General features: G+C 41.5%; 1 protein-coding gene across 4 annotated transcripts in view; it reads right to left on the minus strand.

Annotated features, from left to right (window-relative positions):
• odad2 (outer dynein arm docking complex subunit 2) overlaps positions 1-21,625 on the minus strand; it is a 58,331-nt gene that overhangs the window by 29,366 nt on the left and 7,340 nt on the right. The window contains exons 1-9 of one of the 4 annotated variants that reach the window (XM_049006114.1): positions 8,923-9,010; positions 7,719-7,961; positions 7,326-7,483; positions 7,023-7,218; positions 6,762-6,868; positions 5,910-6,046; positions 5,076-5,192; positions 1,819-2,039; positions 1,186-1,308 (exon numbers count right to left, since the gene is read on the minus strand). In XM_049006114.1, coding sequence (XP_048862071.1) covers positions 1,186-1,308; positions 1,819-2,039; positions 5,076-5,192; positions 5,910-6,046; positions 6,762-6,868; positions 7,023-7,218; positions 7,326-7,483; positions 7,719-7,942 — 1,283 coding nt within the window. In that variant the 5' untranslated portion in view covers positions 7,943-7,961; positions 8,923-9,010. Of the gene's footprint in view, positions 1-1,185; positions 1,309-1,818; positions 2,040-5,075; positions 5,193-5,909; positions 6,047-6,761; positions 6,869-7,022; positions 7,219-7,325; positions 7,484-7,718; positions 7,962-8,264; positions 8,880-8,922; positions 9,011-21,625 lie in introns of those variants that run through there. The other 3 variants (XM_049006115.1, XM_049006113.1, XM_049006116.1) reach the window with 3 other exon arrangements.

Consider the following 21,625-nt stretch of genomic DNA (forward strand, 5'->3'; position numbering starts at 1 on the left):
ATTGCTATATAACTGTATTTATGATGTTAAAACTGAACTATAAAACAAAACTTGCTATAGTTATAAAAAGATTAATTACAAGGAGAGAAAATCAAAATCTAACAATTCAAGATTAGCAGGACAATACATTTAGCCTACTTTAAAAATGACAGCAATAAACTTACTTGGAGAAGCGTAGGATAGTTTAGTGATACATCTTTTATCAGGAATGTTATCTAATATGATATTTAAGTGCCCATTTGGAATTCCTTAAACACCCATAATGATGGCGACACTGAAACATGGTTCCAGTGAGTACAAAATATATCACCTATTCTCAATTATTAACAAATCTTTCCAACTGTTTTAGTTTATTTTTGTAAGCAGTGAGTGTGGACTCGTCCCTACAACAGCACCATTGATAACATCTGGTTCCTGAACCCATTAAATTACAAAAAAACAAACTGACTGTTGACTGTTATTCCAGAAAGATTTTATAAGGATACAATATCTTCAAAATAAAAATAGCAGGTAGCATGTAAAGCAAAATAGCAAAAGTTTCACTCAGTAGATTCAAAACATGCACTAAACATGCAGACGCACACAGATGGCTTTTTAAGTAAGTTGGGACATTAAAAGATCAGCATCATGACGACACACTATGGAGCAATGAAATCTGTAACATACACACATGCAGCAACACAAACTGCGCCACAGAGACACAAATCTCACAGACTGAGATTCCATTTCAAGGGAGCCTTTCGTCAGCAAACACAACCACTTCCCACAGTGTAGTATAGATGATGATAAATATTTGTTGTGTGATGCCGTAGACCCTAAGGACCCATCTGTATGTGTACCAGGTCTCAGCGACTCACAGCATATCACACAGGTTTTCATCTTAGGGTTCCTGGGACTCAGCCCCTAATATTATTACTAATCTGTACACATCAGCAATCAGCAGCCACAACTATAGAGCCACCTGGAAATCTGACTAACAAGAATGCTAAAGCCAAACAGCCACACACACACACACACACACACACACACACTGAAACAGGTAGACTATATATAGACACATACATTTACATATATTATGTTTGTTATCAGAGATTTTAAGACTCAGTAATGTCAATTAATGGACACAGAATGAAATTATTTTTTACATTAAGCAATCGTAAGTAGCAAAACATCTAGGCATCTTACATTTTTTGTGAAGACTGGTGTCCATGTAAAGAAGATGAGGAGAATTCTGCCTTTTTCTTGCCAACAGCTTGCAGAGAACTTTCCAGAATGCTGCTCCTTGAGGTCTTTCTGTCATCTTCTTCCCTGAAGTAATAATAAGCCTTGAGGTAAGTGTGGTGACATCATTACTCAGTTTATCATAACAACACAATGCCTTTTGCACAAAACCAAAACTTATTATGATAATTGGACTGATTCAACTCTTTATAGATTCCAGAGCCCGCAGTCTACAGTCCATTTTTAAGAATTGTGAGTTTTTTTTTTTTTTTTTATTGCTGCTCAGTTAATTAATTTGTAATTCTATTTTATCAAGGGATGTGTGTGATTGTTCTGACATTAAAGTTCCAGATATCTTCTATATTAGAGAAGAGAGCTGTGCTCATTAGAATGTTAACCCAGATGGGTGTATAATCATGCTTTTTTCTGTAAGTCTTGAAGCATAATGGAAACATGACAGACGGCATACATGCACGCAAACATGTCATTTGGGAATTCCCATTAAAGCAGTGGTCATATTAGCTCTAGAGCATACAATGAATGGTTCGTGGGAGTATTTTAATGCTTTTGACCTCCATAAAAGGATTCATTACGCACTGATAAGGAGACCCTAAGCCGAGGTTCTTCCATTTTGAAGATGGTTCTAATTTCTTCTTGCTTCCTGGCTTGTTCTGTGCAGGCTGTTGTCTTGCCTTCTCATGCACATTCTTTTCTTGATGCTCGTAAGACCTTTGGGTTTGGCCTTGTTCCTCAGCGCCAACCGGTTCCACATGTTCAATCTTTTGTGTCGATGGAGGCTCTTTCTGAACTCTGAAATCCTGTTAAAAATGGTGGTGGTGTGGGGGAGGGGGACAACCTTCTTCAATTTACAGAGAAATTCTAGCATTAAAATGCACAATAAATTTTCCTAGTAAAATTCTATGGAGTTCAGAGTTGTTAAAAACCCCTTCCTCTCCATGATTGTTCTTTTTAACAAAAACCTCAAGTTCTATCAAAGCTGAATGGCATATTTTCCATACTACATCTGACATGTAGACTCTTTACTCATTTCTGAAAGACACATCACACATGAATGTCTGAAAGGGTAGACATCTATCCCATGAAAGTGCATATAAAACTAAACTGTGAATACATATCAGTAACTATTGATATAAAACTGCCTTTCCAAGAATGGGGGAACAATGCCATCTTTAATAAAGTTTGAATACATAACACACTTCAGTGCTTTACACTAGAGAGGGCCCTTCAATTAAGTTGATGAACAATATCAAACGTTTATTGTTTTTTCACATTCCAGACACTAAAACCTAAAACTTGGCATTTAGAAAGCAGAGCTTTTGTATCACGGTTATTCAGTGATAATTTTAAAGGTTTGAACCCTCCCCCCCCCCGCTTTACAACCCATGCCAGCGTGCCAACAAAACACATATGAATGGTTTGCAGGCAGGAAAGATCTTAATCACAGACACTTGCTGTACAGAAAACGGCCTGTGCTAAATGTATTAAGCTTGAAGTGCACGTTTAGGATAAATATGCTAAACAATTACTAGATTTGCACATTCAACCAATAAAAATACTTATTTAGATATTTAAATGTTTACTTAAATGTTGAGATGATTTAGAAGTGGTCAGGCTGCACAAACAATGTGTTTTTTGTAATAACTGTGTTAACAGTACACACTTCTGCTCCTTTACTGTAATGTTGCTCTGTACTCATTTTGAGGTTTTGTCAGCATCAGATCTTTCTGGAATACTTCATTTAATGGTTTTGTTCAAAAATATGAAAAGTAAAATTAGAAGGTAAAAAATCTCCAGCTATCAAGCCAATCCACTATTTAAAAAAAAGGTTTCCAGGAACACAAAAAGAAAACATTAAAAACCATGGAGTGCTCAACATTGCTTATAAAATAACTCGCATAGAAAGATGGGAAAAGACAAAATCCCAAAATTTGACTTAGCATGGCATCGTCCAACATTACATACTCATTATACACTTGATTTTGCTATTGTCTAGAAGCCTTTTAATCATTTAATGAATATGTCTGATCCAATAAAATTACAAAATTATATGCATTCTAACACTGAAAACATCCAGATGTGTTCATTTGTTAGCTTTGGATGTCACCTTGCAGAGCTCAATTTTACTTGAAATTCCAGGACTTGCAGACCTGGCGATTAAAACGGTTAGAATGAACTTTCCACAAAATGAAAAGTCACATTCAGGAGGCACTACAACACAAACACACTACATCATGAAATAACTTGTAAGTCACGTAACCATAAAAAAGCAGCAGGTCTACCTTTATAAAACAATTTACAGCTGGTCAATCCTCATTCTCTCAGGTCATAAGAACAGTCATTCACATCTCACTAGTCAGCAGGTACCTCTAATAGGTCAAAACCACAACTGATGTATCCTGTTTCGTCTTACACTTTAATTGGTCAAGGTCTGTTTGACTGTAAGCACAAATTAAATGGTTTAGCAACTGGTAGTTTCCGTTTTGTATAACAGACCAGGAAAATGCTTATTTTTGCCCTCTAAACTTGATTTACTTGAATCTCAATTATCAAATTCTGCAATACATTCATTTTCTGTAATACATTACTCTGAATTATAATTTAAGCCACAGTACGACAGATAATTAATATTTTTGTCTATTTGGGTTTACATCTGTAATCCATATACAGTATACAGATAACATCTGCACTTTCGAAAAGGGGAAAAAAAAAAACTTGCTTTGCAGGAACAGTAAAAGGAAATCGGCCTTTCTAATAGAATTTCCATTTTGATAGCTCAAGGCCAGAAATATATTTCAAAAGCGGCCCAAAAACACCAGAAAAATCTGCGTTCATCTTGCCATTTCTTTATGCAAAAAAGCTAAATATTTGCTTCTGATTAGAACAGTTATAAACAGACATATTAAAAATCGTAAGTTTAACAGAAGTGACATTACATAAATATATTTAACCAACACAATTTCAGTATTATCTGTAGTACTGCACCAATACCTCAGAACAGCAGTTGTGCATTGAAATGGACTGCACACTGGCTCTCGCAGCTTCAGTGCACTGCAGAAATCATCCTACACATTTCTCAGCATGCTGTGCTCATAAAGATGACCACCCTGGCCCTGCCCACAATTCTGTGTCCCAAACTGACCAAGCCGTGTTCTGTCAGGTTGAACTTGGGGCTCAGAACTGCCCAGTGCAATATTCTCATATTTTTCTGTCAGCAAAAATATTTGCATACCTTGAAGTTGCAGCAATTTTCCTGCAATTGCAAGGGTGTCCCATGTCTCAGTAAAATAATAAATTATATTCTGATCTGCGTGAAACTACGTTTATTTGCAAGGCACAACTGTTGTTGCCTTGCCCAGGAATGATTTAATTGGTCCAAAAAATCATACTTTACCTCTATTAACTATTTTGCTACTATAAACAAACTACACTAAGTGTGAAATAAATCTGAAAATGCTTTTGTTGTATTCGACAGCTTGAAGCAATCAAAGTTTTCCAATATCCCACTAATACTTAACTACTATTCAAATTCAGTTTCTTGTTAAATCTGCGGAGAGAAAATATACCTCCAGCTAAAAATTTAAATAGCTGGATCCCAAGAACTGGCAGACCTCACTGTGTGTATTTTATCATTATCAAAGGTATAACAAACCTCTGCCTGAGTTTTCCAGCAGCACTAAGCAAAGTAACTACTACGAACTGAGAAAGAACATAATTTTTAAATATGTGTATATCATGTTTTTCGGCAATTTATTCCGGACAGCGTCCTGGGAGGAACAATGATAGGTGTAAAGTATAAGGGCAGTAGAAAATTGAAAAAAAAAAGACTAATATACCTGCTTGTTTATGTGTTCAGCGAAATGAGGAGAATGGTGTTTCAGAAATGTCACAAGATCTTTGTAGATGTCGCTTTTCCTTTCATAGGCATTTTCATCTCCTTCCTGTTTAATTCCCTGTAAATATGAACTTTGTTGAGAAACAGTTTGCATATTCTTTAGAGATACCAGAGATGAATCTCTAGGGCTTCACAAAATACATAGCAGTGGCTAAGCACCAATTACATAAAACCAATACCCTTTTACTAAATGTTCACAAGGCCATCGGTAGTAATCACATCTCTGTTTTTAAGTTACTCATCTGAATGTGGAAGCTTTGCCATTTTTGATATTACATGTAGTTAGTACAGTGACTTCAGTTCCTTAATGCTACAGTAAGTGGAATCTGGAACTGAATTGTTGATACAAGTCGCTAAACTTTTCAGTGACACTTAGCTAATGTTTTGGAAACAATGTAAGAATCATTAATTTAAGCTCATTACAGAGTCACTGTGTGTCTTGTAAATTATATTAAGATTAAGTTCCTTGACAACTTGCCACGTCTCTGTGCAATGTTCATAACGGGAGCTAACAAAGTGGACTTTATGCAATTCTGCTCAATGTGCTGCTGCAATTCCACTTGTCTCTGAAAAATGTGTATCTTATAAATCGGAATATTTAAGAAAAATTTTAACCCAGAACCCAATATCATTACATGCTAAATGGTAACCAGACAGGAGAATGTATCGCCATTTTAATACATGCAAACAATCTTACAAAACAAAAAGATTCCTCCAACGACAAATTTTGGTCAAACAAATTAACATTTTCGTATCACTGTAATGTTTAACTTACCCCATTTAGAAAGACTCCAGCTGTACTGCAAGTAACATACAAAGGGTCAGTGTCACACGTGTGTATGACAAGATAACAAATTTCCCCGTGCACCTGACGCCAAGGAGGCGTTCGACAACCGTTCAAATATTCATAATCTAAAAAAAAAAATAAAAAAGAGAAAAACAGAATTACAAGACTGTAGAAGTCATATTCTGTACTGTTGGGGAAAATGCAGTATCATACAGCTCTTTGGTCAGCTTTACATTTGAGGTTCTCTCTATCATCACAATACAGAATATTATCATGTATCCTGTCATGAGTGCACATTAAACTTTTAAACCAATGAAAGTGACCTTAGTCAATGAAACTGAGTGTCAACAAAACTATGGAAGGTTGGGAACTGAAAATTAACTACAGGTTCTACTGGTGTGTGAATGGTCAGGATAGATGATGGGTATTTTTGGAACACGCTGCCAAATACCACAGGGCTTATAGGTGAAATTTCGCGCTGTCATAAATCAAGCTTTCAAAACAGCCCCCATCATAGCAATATAATATATTAATAACAGTCATACTGCAATCCTAAGTATTTGCATAGAAGGTTTCAATTTTCCTCTGCACGTGGGACGCATTTTTCAAATGGATGCATTTATCACCTGCTATGAAATACATTACTATGGTTCTTCAAATCTGCCCATTGTTTTGCTTTAATGGTGCTTTAATGGTGGAACACCAATTATATTCTTTTTGCCAAACTGAAATGCGATGGCAATAATTTTCCAAGCCGAGAGAACGCAGGCATTTTTGTATTTAAGAATAACCAGCATTACCTCTTTTGTCACAGATCAGAAGTACTACAGTAATTCAAACCTGATGTATATTGCACAGAAATCAGCACCCTTCGCTCGCCGTTTCCACAGAAGCTTTTCAGCAGGGTCACATCATTCTTTATGGTGTCTGGGCCGAGTCTGATCTCTCTGCCGACAAGCAAAATGGACAAAAAGGTACATTTCCTCACTAATAAACCAAATGTACTTGCACATTCCTACAGCACAACCGCATGCGCGATTCGCTGTCCATCACTCTCACAGCATCATACTGCAGCTGCCATGCAATAGGAGTCATACGTACTGAGAGATCTGCTTCAGCGAGCTGCTCAGCAGCTGGGTGTCCAGCTGTTTCAGGAGGATCAGCAGTTTAATCCTGACGTCATGCTCCTTGTCCTCATTGCTGTTCACTTTCTCCAAGAAACGTAGCACTGAGGTGTCCTCTCCTTCCACAGTGGCGAAGCTGGGCCCCAAAATCTTTGCAACTGGATCTCTGTTTTCTAGCACAAAAGAAAGACTCGATTTAAAAGGACGAAGATGTAAGGAAAAAGCATATATTCTGTGCAATACGTAAAGCTAGTCTACATAAAACGTGGCCTCACATTACCTTCAAGGCAAGCCCGGAGTTCTTTCAACTTTTTATCGTTTGCTATCCGTACAATTTTGGTAAGCTGACTAAAAGTCAACACATAGATGGTGGAAGAGGACAGATGAAGCAGGGGCTGCCCGTTACTGCTGGTTTCCACCGACTTTACAGTTTGTCCACTACAGAACACAACACAAGGTTGCAAAAGCATTAACACATAATGTCACTGCTCACTTCACATATCTGTATTCTGAAATCAATGTTAAATTCATGATGATAATGATCGACACACATGAAGTCAAGCATTGAATTCAAACGTATTCATAAGTAAAAAAGAATGACCAGGGATAGGTTCACACAACATCAGACGCACACACACACAGCTGTATAATATATATTGTCCAGGATGAGTACCTGACTTCATATTCCATTTTAAAATTGCAAGGATCTAAAGTTGTTTTCCACTTCAGAGGTTCCTTAAACTCCAAATTTGCCTCCTGGGGGTGTCTGGAGCTGAAATTCTCCACAAAGTCGAGTATTTCTTTCAGCAAGGATTCATTAAGAGGAGTGATTTCTAGTTTGCCAGTTCCAGAACTAGCCGTGGTCCACTGCGCTGCTCTGGTTAGTGCAATCCCCATGGTAACAGATGCAGGTGTGCTATGAAAGAGAGGCACAGTTTGGGATAATGCAACATTCTTAGCCCTTTATTTTATGTTTAGATCTTTGGGGAACCTCTGCTTTGTCGAAGATGATAAGACTCTAAACTTTGCATCCTCCAGCATTTTGTTGGAAAGCCTCGGTAAGGGACCGAGGTGCACCAGTGCAGAGACTATCATCTGGGCTAGGGAAGGCAGTGTGACTCCATGAAAACCATCCTGACAGCAGTAGCTCTTTCCATCCACTGTTAGTTCCAGTTTACCACAAAGCCAACAAACAGAGCCTTCATGAGAAGGTACTTACTAGCGTCTTGAGCGAAGTTGGCAGAAAATTCAGAGAATGACACACTTTACCGTGATCCCCTCGCCAGTTCCGAACCACGGGCAGCGGGACATAGCGTACGAAATCTATAGTGTTTTTCTTTCCAAGCGGTAACGGTGTATTTAATTTTATGAAATAGAATACTCAATTACACATGGTAGTTAGGTTATAAAAGTATTTCAAATTAGCAATTTATGTCTACCCTAACACTGAATGGTCATTAAGACTGTCACTTCTGGCAGCTCTAGGTAAGCAGATTAGTTAAACAAAATCCTCCATAGCCTTCATCTTCGTTGGCTAACCGAGCTAACCAGTTAGCTGTAAAACACCTGAAGCTATAGAGACCCTTTAAATACTTGAATTGCCCGGCAACCTATTTAAAGCAAATCCTTTAATTATATTACGAAAATTACTTAAATATGTGGTTTTTAATTGAGAGCATGGCACTTTTGACTGTGTCCAATTATTTTTCTACGGTGACAAAGTACTAACTTCGGAGTAACCTTAAGTTACTTGCGTGAACTAAAAAGATCTCAGCCCAGCTAAAAACGCAAAACATGGTTATAAACAAAGGGATCGTACGCGGGCCCTGCTAAAATATAGATTGAATGTTTCACTTGCCAACTAATTTTTGACTTACCGGCCAATTCGCAAAACGTCTCTCCCCTTTGGAAAAAGTCGCTCGCTCAATTCAGTTACCCGGTTACCCTGGAAACTGACACGCGCACTGAAGTAAACGCGCGGTTGCTATAGCGTCGCCGCACGGCGCGTGGCTCTCCGGCCGATCGGGAACAGGAGCAAGAATGTAAACAGGAGCTCAGGAGGCTGTGGGTTTATTACATTCAGTTTTACTTTGTGTTTTTTTTTACTTATTCGTGTTATTGTTGTATTATAACATCACACCTGAATACAGTTGTTTGTAGATCCTATCGGGGCTAAGAACAGCTGACTGTATCATCAGTAACATTGCATCTGTACAGTTCTCCAGAACATCTGCTTCCATTTGTACAGCTGTTATACAACTAACACCAAAGCTGTTTGTGGCATCTTCTGTACAGCTGTCCAATCGTCTGTAACATTTGTATATCTGCCTGTTACAAAGGTTAAAAAAAATCTGTATTCAGATGAATGACAATATACTGTAATTTGGAGAATCATTTGCATTTTTATTTTGCTCATATTATGTACCTTTTTTCTTTGCTTGTCATGGGAAAGGTGGGGATGCGTCATGTATGCACCTATCCCATCTGCAACCTGTTTTCCTTTTGGAAATATTTCTCAGTTGGAGGTTTTATGGCAATGTCTTTGAAATCTAATACTGTAGTTTCTTTATTACTTTACTACCGAGTCTTTAGACTAAAAAGCCAATATTGCCTAGAAGCATGTTCTTCAAGTAGCACAAGAAGCTCTTAAGAAACTTCCTCCCTGGCCGCTGTCTGGTTTGGCAGTGGGACGCAGACAAACATTTGGTTGACAGAGAAGGATCTATTTGGGATAGATTTCTCCTGCTCAGGCTCAAACAAATAGTTTGTTCAGTTCATTCCACTCAAATTTCAAGAAGCTGAATTTCTGACAGCCTTGACTCAGAAAACATAAGTCTGGATCTCGGAAGTATTTTCTTCTGATGGGGTTGCAGTGCTTTTTGCCAAGTCATGCAAAAACCCACACACACTACATCAACAATGAGAAAAAGGTGTTTAGAGATATTCCTAGTTCAACGAAAGTGGATGTGGAAGGTGATTTTCTTGTATCCCACTCAAAGTAGAATATTACGTTTGGTGTTTCATAAGCTGAGATTTGTATTTTCAAAGTGTGATGAATCATTCAAGACGGTTGTGGCATTTCATTCTTCCAGTCTGCACTGTAACCAAAGAAGGAACACATCACAAGGCCCTCACTATACACTGCTTTTGATATTTATAAATTCCAGAATAAAAAATGACGTAATAATTGGAAAGCTCCGATAGGCTGATGCAAAACGAATCTCGAGTAAGATGTTTGTGGGACCCTCATGCCTGGCGTATAGTTGCTTTAGCAGCTAAACACACACAAAGTGAAGCAAACCCAGAAAAGTCAACTCCATGCTAAGCTTGTGCCCAGACCACAATTTATAGCCATGGTCCAGACGTATTTTCATTTGATTTGAATACCCCCCCCCCCCCCCATTTTTTAAGTCTTGCCTGAATGAATCGTGCAATTCACGCAAATCAACACAATTTCTCATTGTTTGGCAACGGTCCCTAGTGTCGTATGACTCGACTGGAATGACAACAGAAAAAAATAACATCCATTCCCAATAAAACGATCCCTAGAGTTTCTCTCACTTTAGTCTCCTGCTGGGCAATGACTCAGAAATTCAAACCTTTATGTTTTCTTCTCTGCCCATCCAGGACAGCAGGTGGAACTATTTTTACTTGGAGTGCATGGAGATACACCAGACTTGCTCTGTGCTGCATAAATCAGTCGTCTCTGAAGAGTGACTGTAGCACATTTCAAAATTCAAGAAAAACCATTCAGAGATGTCATAGTAATGATGGATGGGTGACTCAGACATTTCATTTGGAGCAGAGGACCCTCTACTTTAAAAGCCACAGTAAATTTGTATTCTCACCAAAGGGGGTATTGTGCATATCGTCCAGCAAAGATGGCCGTCCCACTCAGTGTCCGCATCATTCTCTCATCACAGGTGCTAATTACTAAAATAATAAAGGATTGGAATGGAGTACTCAGATAGGCTAAACACATCACACATGTCCTTATATAGTTAAAGGACCTGCACCCCCCCCCCCCCCACATTGACTACACAATGCAACTGTAAAACTTAACAGCTTAACAAAACAAAACCACTGATTTAGTTTGGCAAGCAAAAGCAAGCTTCTGATTGGACTAAAAATACATATAAAACAAAAACTGTATGTATACACAGAAACACACACAAACATACACACACACACGATTGTTTGTTTATTTAGGATTCAGATTACTTTATTTCCAAAAGAAAATTTTTGTATTGCTTTTGTATCACAAATATACAAGAACTACTGTACTAGATTAAAAAAAAAAAAACCTTTAGTGTGCAAAGTAAACGTAAATGTGCTTTGTGCATGATGTGTTACCTCAGAGGAGGAAATTCCTCTTTCAATACGGAAAGGTTATAGATGGTTATTGCCTTGGGCAGCAATGACCTCCTGTAATGATCCTTATTGAAGGAGTCTCTGACTGAAAACACTTTGTTGTCCAGCCAGTAGGTTGTGTAGGGAGGGCATAGTATAGGCTATAATGTTGAGCATCTTGTGAAACATCTTTCTCTCCACAACCAACTCTCAAAGCCACAGAGCGGTCTCCAGCACAGAGTCAGCCTTCTTAAGCAGTTTGTTCAGCTTCTTCGCCTCCTCTGAATGCCCCTACCCCAACAGATGGCTGCATAGAAAATAAAACTTGCCACAACAGATTTGTAGAATATACAAAAAATCTTGCTGCATACATTGAAGGACCTAGGCTTCCTCAAGAAGTAGGGTCTGCTCTGTCCCTTCCTGTAGACAGCCTCAGTGTTGCAGTGTTGTCCAGGTGAACACCCAGGTATCTGAACCCCTTTACCACATCCACCTCTTCTCCTAGGATGGGAAACGTGTTCAGCTTAGTCCTGGTTCTCCTAAAGTCCACAGCCATCTCCTATGTCTTGGTCACGCTCAAGAGGAGGTGGTTGTTCCCAGACCACGCCATCAAGCGATCCACCAGTTCCCTGTAGTCAGACACCCACTGCTACTAACCTGCTGCTCAGACATGCATCCCCTTAGTAGCAAAAACTGTGGCCCGTCCGTCAGATATTCGATAATCCAGGAGGTTGTTGAGGCATTTACCTGCATCACTTGGAGTTTCTCATGCAGTAGTGTAGGTTGGATTGTGCTGAAGGCACTGGAGAAATAAAAAAAACATGATTCTCACAGGGCTACCTGCTTTGTCCTGGTGAGAATGGGCTCACTGAAGCAGGTAGATGGTGGCATCTTCAAGTCCAACCTCAGGGCAGTAGGCAAACTGCCGTGGGTCCAGAGAGGAGATGGTCTAGCACTAGTCTCTTGAGGACTTTCACGACATGTGAAATGTCAAACCCCCCCCCCCACCCACCACACACACACACACACACGCACACACACACACACACACACACACACACACACACCAACAGAAGCATGGAAATTCTATTTAAAAAAAAAAAAAAAAAACTTTATATAGTGAGTATGAAGGAGCTGAAAGGTCCCTCAATTTTCTGCATCGGCTTCAGATTTTTTCATTTTGTTTTCACTCATTTGTTCATTTGTTATCATTCAATCATTCACATACCTGTTTCATGTTCCTCATCCAAGTTAAAAGTGTCAGGGAAAGAGCCAGACAAAATTCACATTGGATGGCTGACTATTCCAAACAGCACAATCCAGGAGGGCGAGCTTCCATTAACAAAAGCACAGTTTGGGATTATTAAATTTAAATGATGTCAGGTCTGGCCGCTGCTTGTCATGCACACTTTCGCTTCTCACATGTCCAGATCCACCTTGGATCACCTGTGATTAATTGAGAGCGACGTATAATGAACAAGCAGCATGACGACCTTGTCATACGACTTTTTCCATGCACCAAATTACTACAAATGCAATATTTTGAGTAAATTGTTGAGTAGTTCATTAATTTAGCCATCACAATTTGATGTCAAATAATGGCATTATTTTGTACCGAACATAAAAGGCTGCAGTGTTTGCCAGTTGCATATTTTTACTGACTGAACAGCAAATGCAGTGTGAGATTCATTTATGAAAAATGCTCTGTTCTTTCACCGCTTTGGATAGGCGAAGTGGACAAGGCAGGGGTTGCCAAAGAGAGCCTAAGTCCTTTACTGAGAAAAGCAGGGCTTTAAAGCATCTCCTGGTTTTCAGGTGGCCCATGCAACATGAATCACATCTGTAATTCATGCAAATTGTTTCGGTTAGATATAAGTCAATTTTAAGGGATGCTCTCAGTGTCTGAAAATGCTGCAGCACATTCCAGATGGTAGGGTACAGGCTCAAACTCACCTGACACTGACAAACCGCTCGCCTCGAGGGCCGATGTGGATCTGTGCCAGGCTGCCTGACGGAAGCAGAGCGGCTCAAGCGAGAGCAGTTTGGAGAGGCAGGATTGCTCCCCGTTCAATTTGTTCCTAGCTTCTAGAAACAGATGTCGATCCACATTTATGCTCATCCTGGTGGACGGCTAGATTCACAGCCACCAATATCGACATTTAACGTACCAGTTACTATGTCTCTGAGATGTCTCACTAGTCTTCTGATGCATAAATAAAGTTAGCAACACTTCAGATTTTAGCACAAAACAGTCCAAAGTTATGCAGCTGGTTCCCACGTAATGAGATAGCTAGTAGCATGAACATTACATGACGCTAATGACCCTTCAAATGGAATCAATACACTGGAAACACAAAAGCGAAGCGCTGAGTTCCTCCGTCCCCAGAGAAGGGTCACAGTGGGCATAATCCAACTATAAAATAGCAACAATAAAGTTGAAGGTTTCTTTACGAAACCATTTCGGTAAAGAAAACAGAATCAGATACTCTTGAAAGCACTTTCCGCGTTACAATGAATATCACTGCAGCAGCCTGGTGGACATAAACCAGTAATTATGGCTTCTGAGTGCTGTGTGTATTTTCAGGTCACTGGTGCCAATGCTTTTCTTTGGAGCAGATTGTTGCCTGTCAAATATAGACTTAAAAAAAAATTACGGATATATAGATTTACAAAAAAAAAGCAATAACGGACCTGTCCTGCACTGCAGACAGAACTTGCCTTTTAGTTACAACCCGTTTGACGATGGCAGCCAAAACCTCTGCTATTCTCCTTGTTGAATCCGACAAGGTCTTTATTCCGTGCTTTTATTTATTTTTATTTTTAACCAACTGGAGCTGGCATGTAAGCGTTTTCCAAGTTTTCTCAAAAAGAGACGTTATCAAAACAGTGGTAATAACAGGCAGTGGAGATGCCACATTAGATGTTTCTGCTCCACAACTTTAAATTCCCTCGTCCACAAGGACCTGTGAAGACAGATTTTTTTTGGTTTTTTTTTTGGACTAGACAGTATGACCTCACAGAATTTAATCACCACTTGAAAATATTTGGGTTATTGATGTAAGAGAGGATAATGGGGCAGGCTGCATATCTGTCCTTAAGCACCTATGCATATGGATCCTGTAACACAAGTGGGATTTTACTGGGGCAAGAAATAAACTGGTTAAGACAGGGAACACCAGTCCAGGAAAATAGACTTTTAAAGTACGGTAAAGTTACATTAAACCAATACCAAAGGGATTCCGCATAGCACAAACCATCGGCAAGAATGTTATTACAAAAAAGTGGTTCATATTTTGTTTTTTTTTTTTTTTTGAGATTTATTCCAAATGCTGGAAAAGTGCTTATGGAGTGCGTCCCTGGAGCCGGGGGCCAGGGGCGGGGCTTAAGCGGTCTGGCGGGTGCCGAGCACAGGAGCAGTCAGGAGCTTCTGTACGGTGACCTCTGGGCTGGTTCCCAGGAGGGTTCAGCCGAGGTCAGCCTGGGCCTCCATCCCAGGCTCACACCAGCGTGGCCACGCTTTGCCCGAAGCACTTGGATTCAGGTCTGGTAGAATACGCCCAAGTCGAGACCGCCGGATGGACCTGAGCCCTGTTGGATCCCAGCGTCACAGCTCCGCTTTGCAGATAGCAGCTCTACTATTTCAAAATCACTCAACACACTTAAATCAAAACACAGAAGTCCTCTTTCTTTTCTTCCCTTGCTTGCTCTCTCTCCACTTCTCCCTGTCTTGAACCATGTCGTTGTTATTTTAAATCCAAAGCCTTGCAGCTCTTTTGTGGCTTTGTCCCGCTCAGCAGCACATTATCACGTCATAACGCCTTTTCACTTTTGTTTCATGATCACGTCTATGTTTCCCGGGGGGGGGGTGTGCTGAGCTGGCCCCAGTGCAGAGTCTAGGGCCTTGAAGAAGAGGCTCTTTGCTTTTACCGTTGATGGGTTAAAGGTCATCACTTGCTCTGCTGCTTCAACCTGGTAGTGGAAGAAGGTGATGGACAGAAGAGCTTTGCACTGTGGAACTGGAGGGTGGGGGCACACCAGGGTATTTCTGAGTTTTTCAAAACCAAACAGATAAGTAGATATGACTGCGACTGCTCATATGCAATTCATGGCTTTAATCATTGTAGAGTTTGAAAATTAAGGACAATTTCAAGTTGGAAATCAAATTCCTGTGGATCAGTGATCCAAAAGTCTTGGTCCTGCTAAGGTAGTACTTGGAAGAAAATATTTTGATTCCCACTTTCAATATGGAGTAAATTTTTACTGCAAAACATCAAGAGTCCGGTCAAGGGGTTCAGGCTATTAGTTTGTTGACCAACAGCGCTGATCTAGGTCCTTGGCAAGCCTGTCCGAGACAAAAGGAAATTGCTGGTTAAGTCAGCACCCCATCAGAACAGGGTGCTCTAGTCGCCTAATGTAGAGATTCCTAAGCCCTAGTGCACAGACCGGTGCTGGTCCACGGCCAGCATCCCACTGGGCTGTGAAACACAGGGGATAGAATTGTCACCCATCCTGTACATTATGAGATCGGCCCATGCTGAAAAACAAAATGCTGCGTCCCATATTTCAATGCATATTATATATACCCGCTAGGCAAATTTTACCCCCCCGTTTTACCGGACTGAAAACCGGTCAGGGCTGACCGGCACTGGTGCTTCTGCAGCCAGATAAGTGCTTCTGTTCCCTGCACATTCACTTTATTCTAGTTTCGTCGGTTGCATAATGACACATGGAACATGGCGCCGCGATGCTTCCCTGGGGTTGGTGCTGTGATTGATTCATAGAGAGCCCCCGCTTCTACCGGCTGTTGACCTGGCCTGTTGAAGCTCACTCTCCACAATACTTAGCAAGTACCTCTGGAACCAATCCCCCCCACTCCCCCCCCATCAGGCAGCCCAGTCTCAGGGCCACCCAAATATCTCCTCACAGCATCAGAAGCTGCTGCCATGCAGGATCACTGTACCTTTAAAGCAAAACAACTGTTGCTCCTGCATTTCAATAACACAAAAAAAATATATCAAAAAATGACAAAGTACCCTACAGATTTCTTTTCTACACTCAAATTGCTGTCAATAGTGTTCTTTGCATCTGCCAAAAAGAGACTAACAACCAAAGACAGCATTTCACTGCTACTTTGAAGAGCGGCCTACCTCCGGTTCCGTTTACATAAGCCATAGTGGACCTGATGGACTGGGAACACTTTTCACAGTGTTGTCCCCTACAAGCAAACTTGGTGATATATCAGCCAGGTCCAGCACACCATAGGCTCATCTGCTTAACACATACTGTGGTTCTGATATCGCTTTACTGGGGATTACATCACCCTGTAAAGGGACATGACCTACTGAAAGATCATATAGAGTCTTGTTACTCTTCCTCAGAAAACCAGACAGACTACACAACCCCCACCTTTCTTTTGAAAAACATTTAGGTTGCTTTGGTTCTCCTTGGGCCGCTGAGGCAATGATAACACATGGGCCACCAGTCCTTCCGAAGGGAACTTAAACAAACTGGGCTGTACCAGAGGGTGAATGTGTCACTCTCAAGAGATTGTTGGTCTTTGGAGTCACGATGAAACTAGTATGATGTGGACACCCCATTGAGCTCGCCACACAGGGGGCCTCATGCCTGGAGGTGTCAGGAACGCCTGCTCCATCTCTCGCATTGGGGCGCCAAGCCACTTACAGTATGAGCTCAGACTCCTGGGGAACCGAGCTTTCCAGCACTGGGCAGGTCTGGGTCCCAGTCGTGTCATGGGGAATGTGAGATATATCAGCGTTCATTACTGGGTGGTCGTGTTTGCTACTTTACATACATACCACACATTGAGAATGGAACCTTTTCCCCAGTTTAACTACAAAGCACACTTTTCAGTGGCTGGGTGTTTGCAGAAAATACCTCAAGAGTGCAACAGCAGTGTCTATGGCACAGTAGTCTCACGATACTCGGTCAGTAATGCGCTTGCTGATCAGCGATCCTGTGGCCCAGACCCGCCAGCTACACGTCTGATCTCAATCATTAAGCTGCATTCCCAAGTCCCTGCTTCTGCACCTATTGCAAAACAGCAATTTCAGCCGGTTGCATGTATTTGAACATTTACCAATGCTGATCGGACAGCGTGTGGTGCAGTGGGCTAAGCCTGTGTGCCTGTAAGCAGCAGGGCATAGGTTCAAATCCAGCCACAGCATGTCTGTGGGTCCTTAAGCAAGGTCTGTAACCCCCAGCTCCCTGGGCGCCATTGCGGGTGGCAGCCCTTCGCGGACAGCTTACTCTACATGGAGCAAGCTGAGGGAGGCGTAAAGACAATTTCCCCACAGAGGGATCAATAAAGTATCAATTATTATTATTATAATCATGCAAAGGACCCACCCCAAAGGTTTGAACACATTTCCCCTCCTCAGATTTGAATCTGACACCCATGGGTTTAAAAATTCAAGTCACTTAACCCCTGAATGACCTTTAACAACCCTGCTGATAAACCATCGTAACCCTAGGAAAACTCACGCTCATGTTCATTATTTTTTTTTTATTGTATCGATGGGGACCCTCCTCTATTCAACAAATTTAATCGTGGGTTGGTCCCCAATCTCTGGGCCCCTTGTCCCTGGTTGACAAATACACCATCATAGGAAATAGTAGGCAGCCTATGTACAATTCAAATAGCCCAGGGGCCTCTGGCCATGTGCTCCGGCTGTTACACAAATGCAGTTTTGTCGGTTTCTGTCGTCGTTCTTATCTCTCTGGCCTGTTTGCGTTGCTGAAGTTTCCCTTTTGGCTTCTCATTCCATCACACTTTGCTGGCCCCCATTCAGCTTCCATGTTACGGGTTGTGTTCTCAACCCAGCCAACGATTTCATATCCGGCCTGTTTATCATTATTGTTTTCCAGTTACATCGCCGTGACAACATGGAGAGTGCCACATAAAATCAATCCTCTGATGGTATTACAAAGACAAGAGTCCTGACCCAAAATTCTGGAACCCATACTTAGCAGAAGCAGAAAGGCTCCCGACAGTCAGCGGCGGTTCTGCATTACCTATTGCTGTTGTCCCAATGACTTTTTCTTCACCTATCTACAACCATGAGGTAAGCTTAATGTCTTCATTACTTCTCATGAACAAAGCCATCTCCTCCGGGTAACCCTAAAAAAAATAAATCACGGACATAGTATGGAGGCTGTTTACGGTTTTACTTAGGCTATGTAATGTTTTTGTAGTCTTTCCTTGGATTTTATTGAAGATGATGAATTACAAGCCATGTCCGTGTGGACACTGTCCAATGAAGGAAATGTTATGGATCGGTAAGAATGGAAATGGTAATCAGGACACCTTCACATTAAACTAACTTACTTTCAGCTATGCCTTTATTTTTCTAGGGTTTTCTCTTTAGTTCAGATTGACACAGGGCACCATTCGTTTAGACGGACATAGGGTGGTTTGCACTTCATTTTGTCTTTCATGTCACATTCAATCCCACCGGCTTGTTCCTTCTAATCCATGCTGAAGATGAGCAGCCTGACTACCTCAGAGTCTGTCCACACCTGAGATCCTCAAGAGAACCTTTCACCCCAGAGGGTCCCATCCACACACCATGAAAGTAGACGCCCGGGCTGTTATTTGGTTAGGTTTCAGTACAAAATGGGTTACAGCTCAGCCAGAAATGGCAATTATTGGGAACAGAACGCCAGCTCTCCACCTACATGGAAACCAAAACCTTGCAGAAGCCAAACACTACAATGGGCACTCAGAGGCACTCCATATGAGAACAAAAAATATAGGATACGTCCCAAGCAGTGCAACTCAGGGAGAAAAAATGTTTGTTTTTGATACTTTTGAGGGAGTAATAGAACCTGTACCACAGTTTAACTATATATTCAGTTCTTAATGACTAGACATGACCAACCTCATTTCCCAAAAACTCTTCCATATATCAGCTAAAATCCAAGAAGACAACAATTCCACTGTAGTGTACAGAGGAAAAACAGCCCCTCTGCCTTTTAGTACTCAACACCATGGGTCTGGGTTGAAGAGTTATCATTAGTGTTCAGAGGCCAGTCCAACCCCAGCCCCAGCCCCAAGGTGGAACCAAAGAAGTGGTTAAGAAAACACAAAGCTATCCTTTTGTGCTTCTTGAACACAGTCTAAGGCCCCCATGGCCTGGTTTTAATCCACAGACGTCATGATTGTTTCCATAGTGCCGCCATCCTAACTTTATTTCCTCATAGTCACTTGAGACATCCATGATGAGCTGGCCTACAAGCATAACCCTTGAGGCCTAGGCCCCCTCCATTGGTCACCTGGCTGGGGGGGAGACCTTGGGCCGTACATTTGGGTGCCCTCGCGGGTTTGGCTATCATTATTGGCGTCTAGCTGAAAGGCGACAACTCAAGGTAACAGGCCACGGTGACTCCTACCTACAGACATGAGGTAATATGCTGTTAATTGTGCTGAGACAGGGCTGGGCCAGGAACCCCCAAAAGGCACAGGAGCAGGTAAAATCTCCCCCTATACATCCTCAGTGAAAGAGAAGAAACTTCGTAACTGAATTCCACCATTTAAAAAAAATAAATAAATGCTCACAGTTGGAGAAGGTTACCCCCCCCCCCCACTTTGAAGGGCAATGCGAGCAATTTGTCATACAACTTATAACATGGAGGGAAAGTCAGGATGTCGACTGTGACAGCATAATTTAGGACAGTAAATCAAAATGTGGATGGGTGAGTCATCCGCAAACCCATCAGGAATGACACTGGACATGTGATGACAGTCAGACACGTGACCGTCCAAACCTCTTTGGGGAACCTCGTGTGTCCAATCACTGCGACCCAGATCCTGAACCAATCCATGGCTGAAGCAGAGGGTCAGTCTGGGAATTTACAGGCATCAGGCATACTCGCAGAACCTGCGAAATGCAACAGCATTAATCTTCCCTGTCTGAGATGAAAGTTTAACAATACTGCGAATCCAAGCATTCTTAAACCACACTGTTAAACCATTAGAGTTACATGGGGGTGGCTTAAATTTTTGATTTTTTTTGAGCTCATGAATTTATTTCCTAACTGGGGAAGCCATTTTCCTGCAGAGCATGCTAATGCTGTTTCAAGGAGAAGTTACGAGGATAGGATCCTTTGTTGTTATTTGTTTTATGTTAAATCAATCAGGTGTGATGGGCATGTAAGAAGTATGACCTGAAATCAGGATCTATTTTAGAACCTTATGTACTTCAAAGGGCTCCATGACCTTGGACATCCAACAAATTAACGCCCACATGCATGTACATACAATTAGATGGATGCACATCCTGGGCAAGGTTGACGTCTCACTGATTACATACCATCGCAACTTTTTTGATGAAACTTCCTGCAGGTGGCGCTGTTGAGCCCCAGTCCAGGGGGTTGGCAGGCACAGATATAGCGTTTCTCTCTGGTAAATGGACTGCTGCTCTTTTCCAGCAGGCCTGATTGCCTGTGGCACACACAGGGAAACCCAATACGGGAACATGTGTTTCTGTCCTCTCTGGTTTTGAAGTGCGCAACACACAGAAGGCAGGGCGACACAAGGGTTTCAGAGCTTTCGGCAGTAGCCTGGGCAGAGCCAAAAGGGCAGGGAAGGAAAGGATGGTGAAACATCTGGGTCAAGTCCATGACATCACCTAGAACACTTTGCTAAATGCACCACTGCTACATCAAGGGCTAGAAGTCATAGGTCAATGTTGTCAAGCTCAGAGGAGGACAAGAATTGACTACTGGTCTTTGAGTTCACAACCCCTAAACTGTTCTGTTCTGAACAGTCTGAAATTCAATTTGCTGTTTAAGCTAAAAGGGTTTGACTATTCTACACCATAAGATTTTTCTTCCCCAGTATATTTTCTCTTCATTACTTCCTAATTAAATTCCATAAAGAATATATTTTTGAAAACCATTGCTTCCTTTTCACGCTTTGAGTCCCTCCCAGGTGGGAAACGCCTAGAGGTGTCATGGGCAGAAATATCTGAGGAGGGAAATCATGGGAGGCAGGATTGGGGGAGAAAAAAAAATTTGAGACACCTCATAAAGTAAGTGACCCAAAAACGTACAGCCACAGACACAAAACACTGACACATACGATCCCACTACTGCCCCCACCTGGCACCTCGTGTTGTATAACAAGACCATGGGTGTGTTGGGAAACGCAGCACTCATCCAAACCCTGCTGGCCACATCCAGGCCCCTGCCGGCTCACAGCTCCTGCATGTC

The sequence above is a fragment of the Brienomyrus brachyistius genome, chromosome 1 (assembly GCF_023856365.1).
Source record: "Brienomyrus brachyistius isolate T26 chromosome 1, BBRACH_0.4, whole genome shotgun sequence".
NCBI lineage: Eukaryota > Metazoa > Chordata > Actinopteri > Osteoglossiformes > Mormyridae > Brienomyrus > Brienomyrus brachyistius.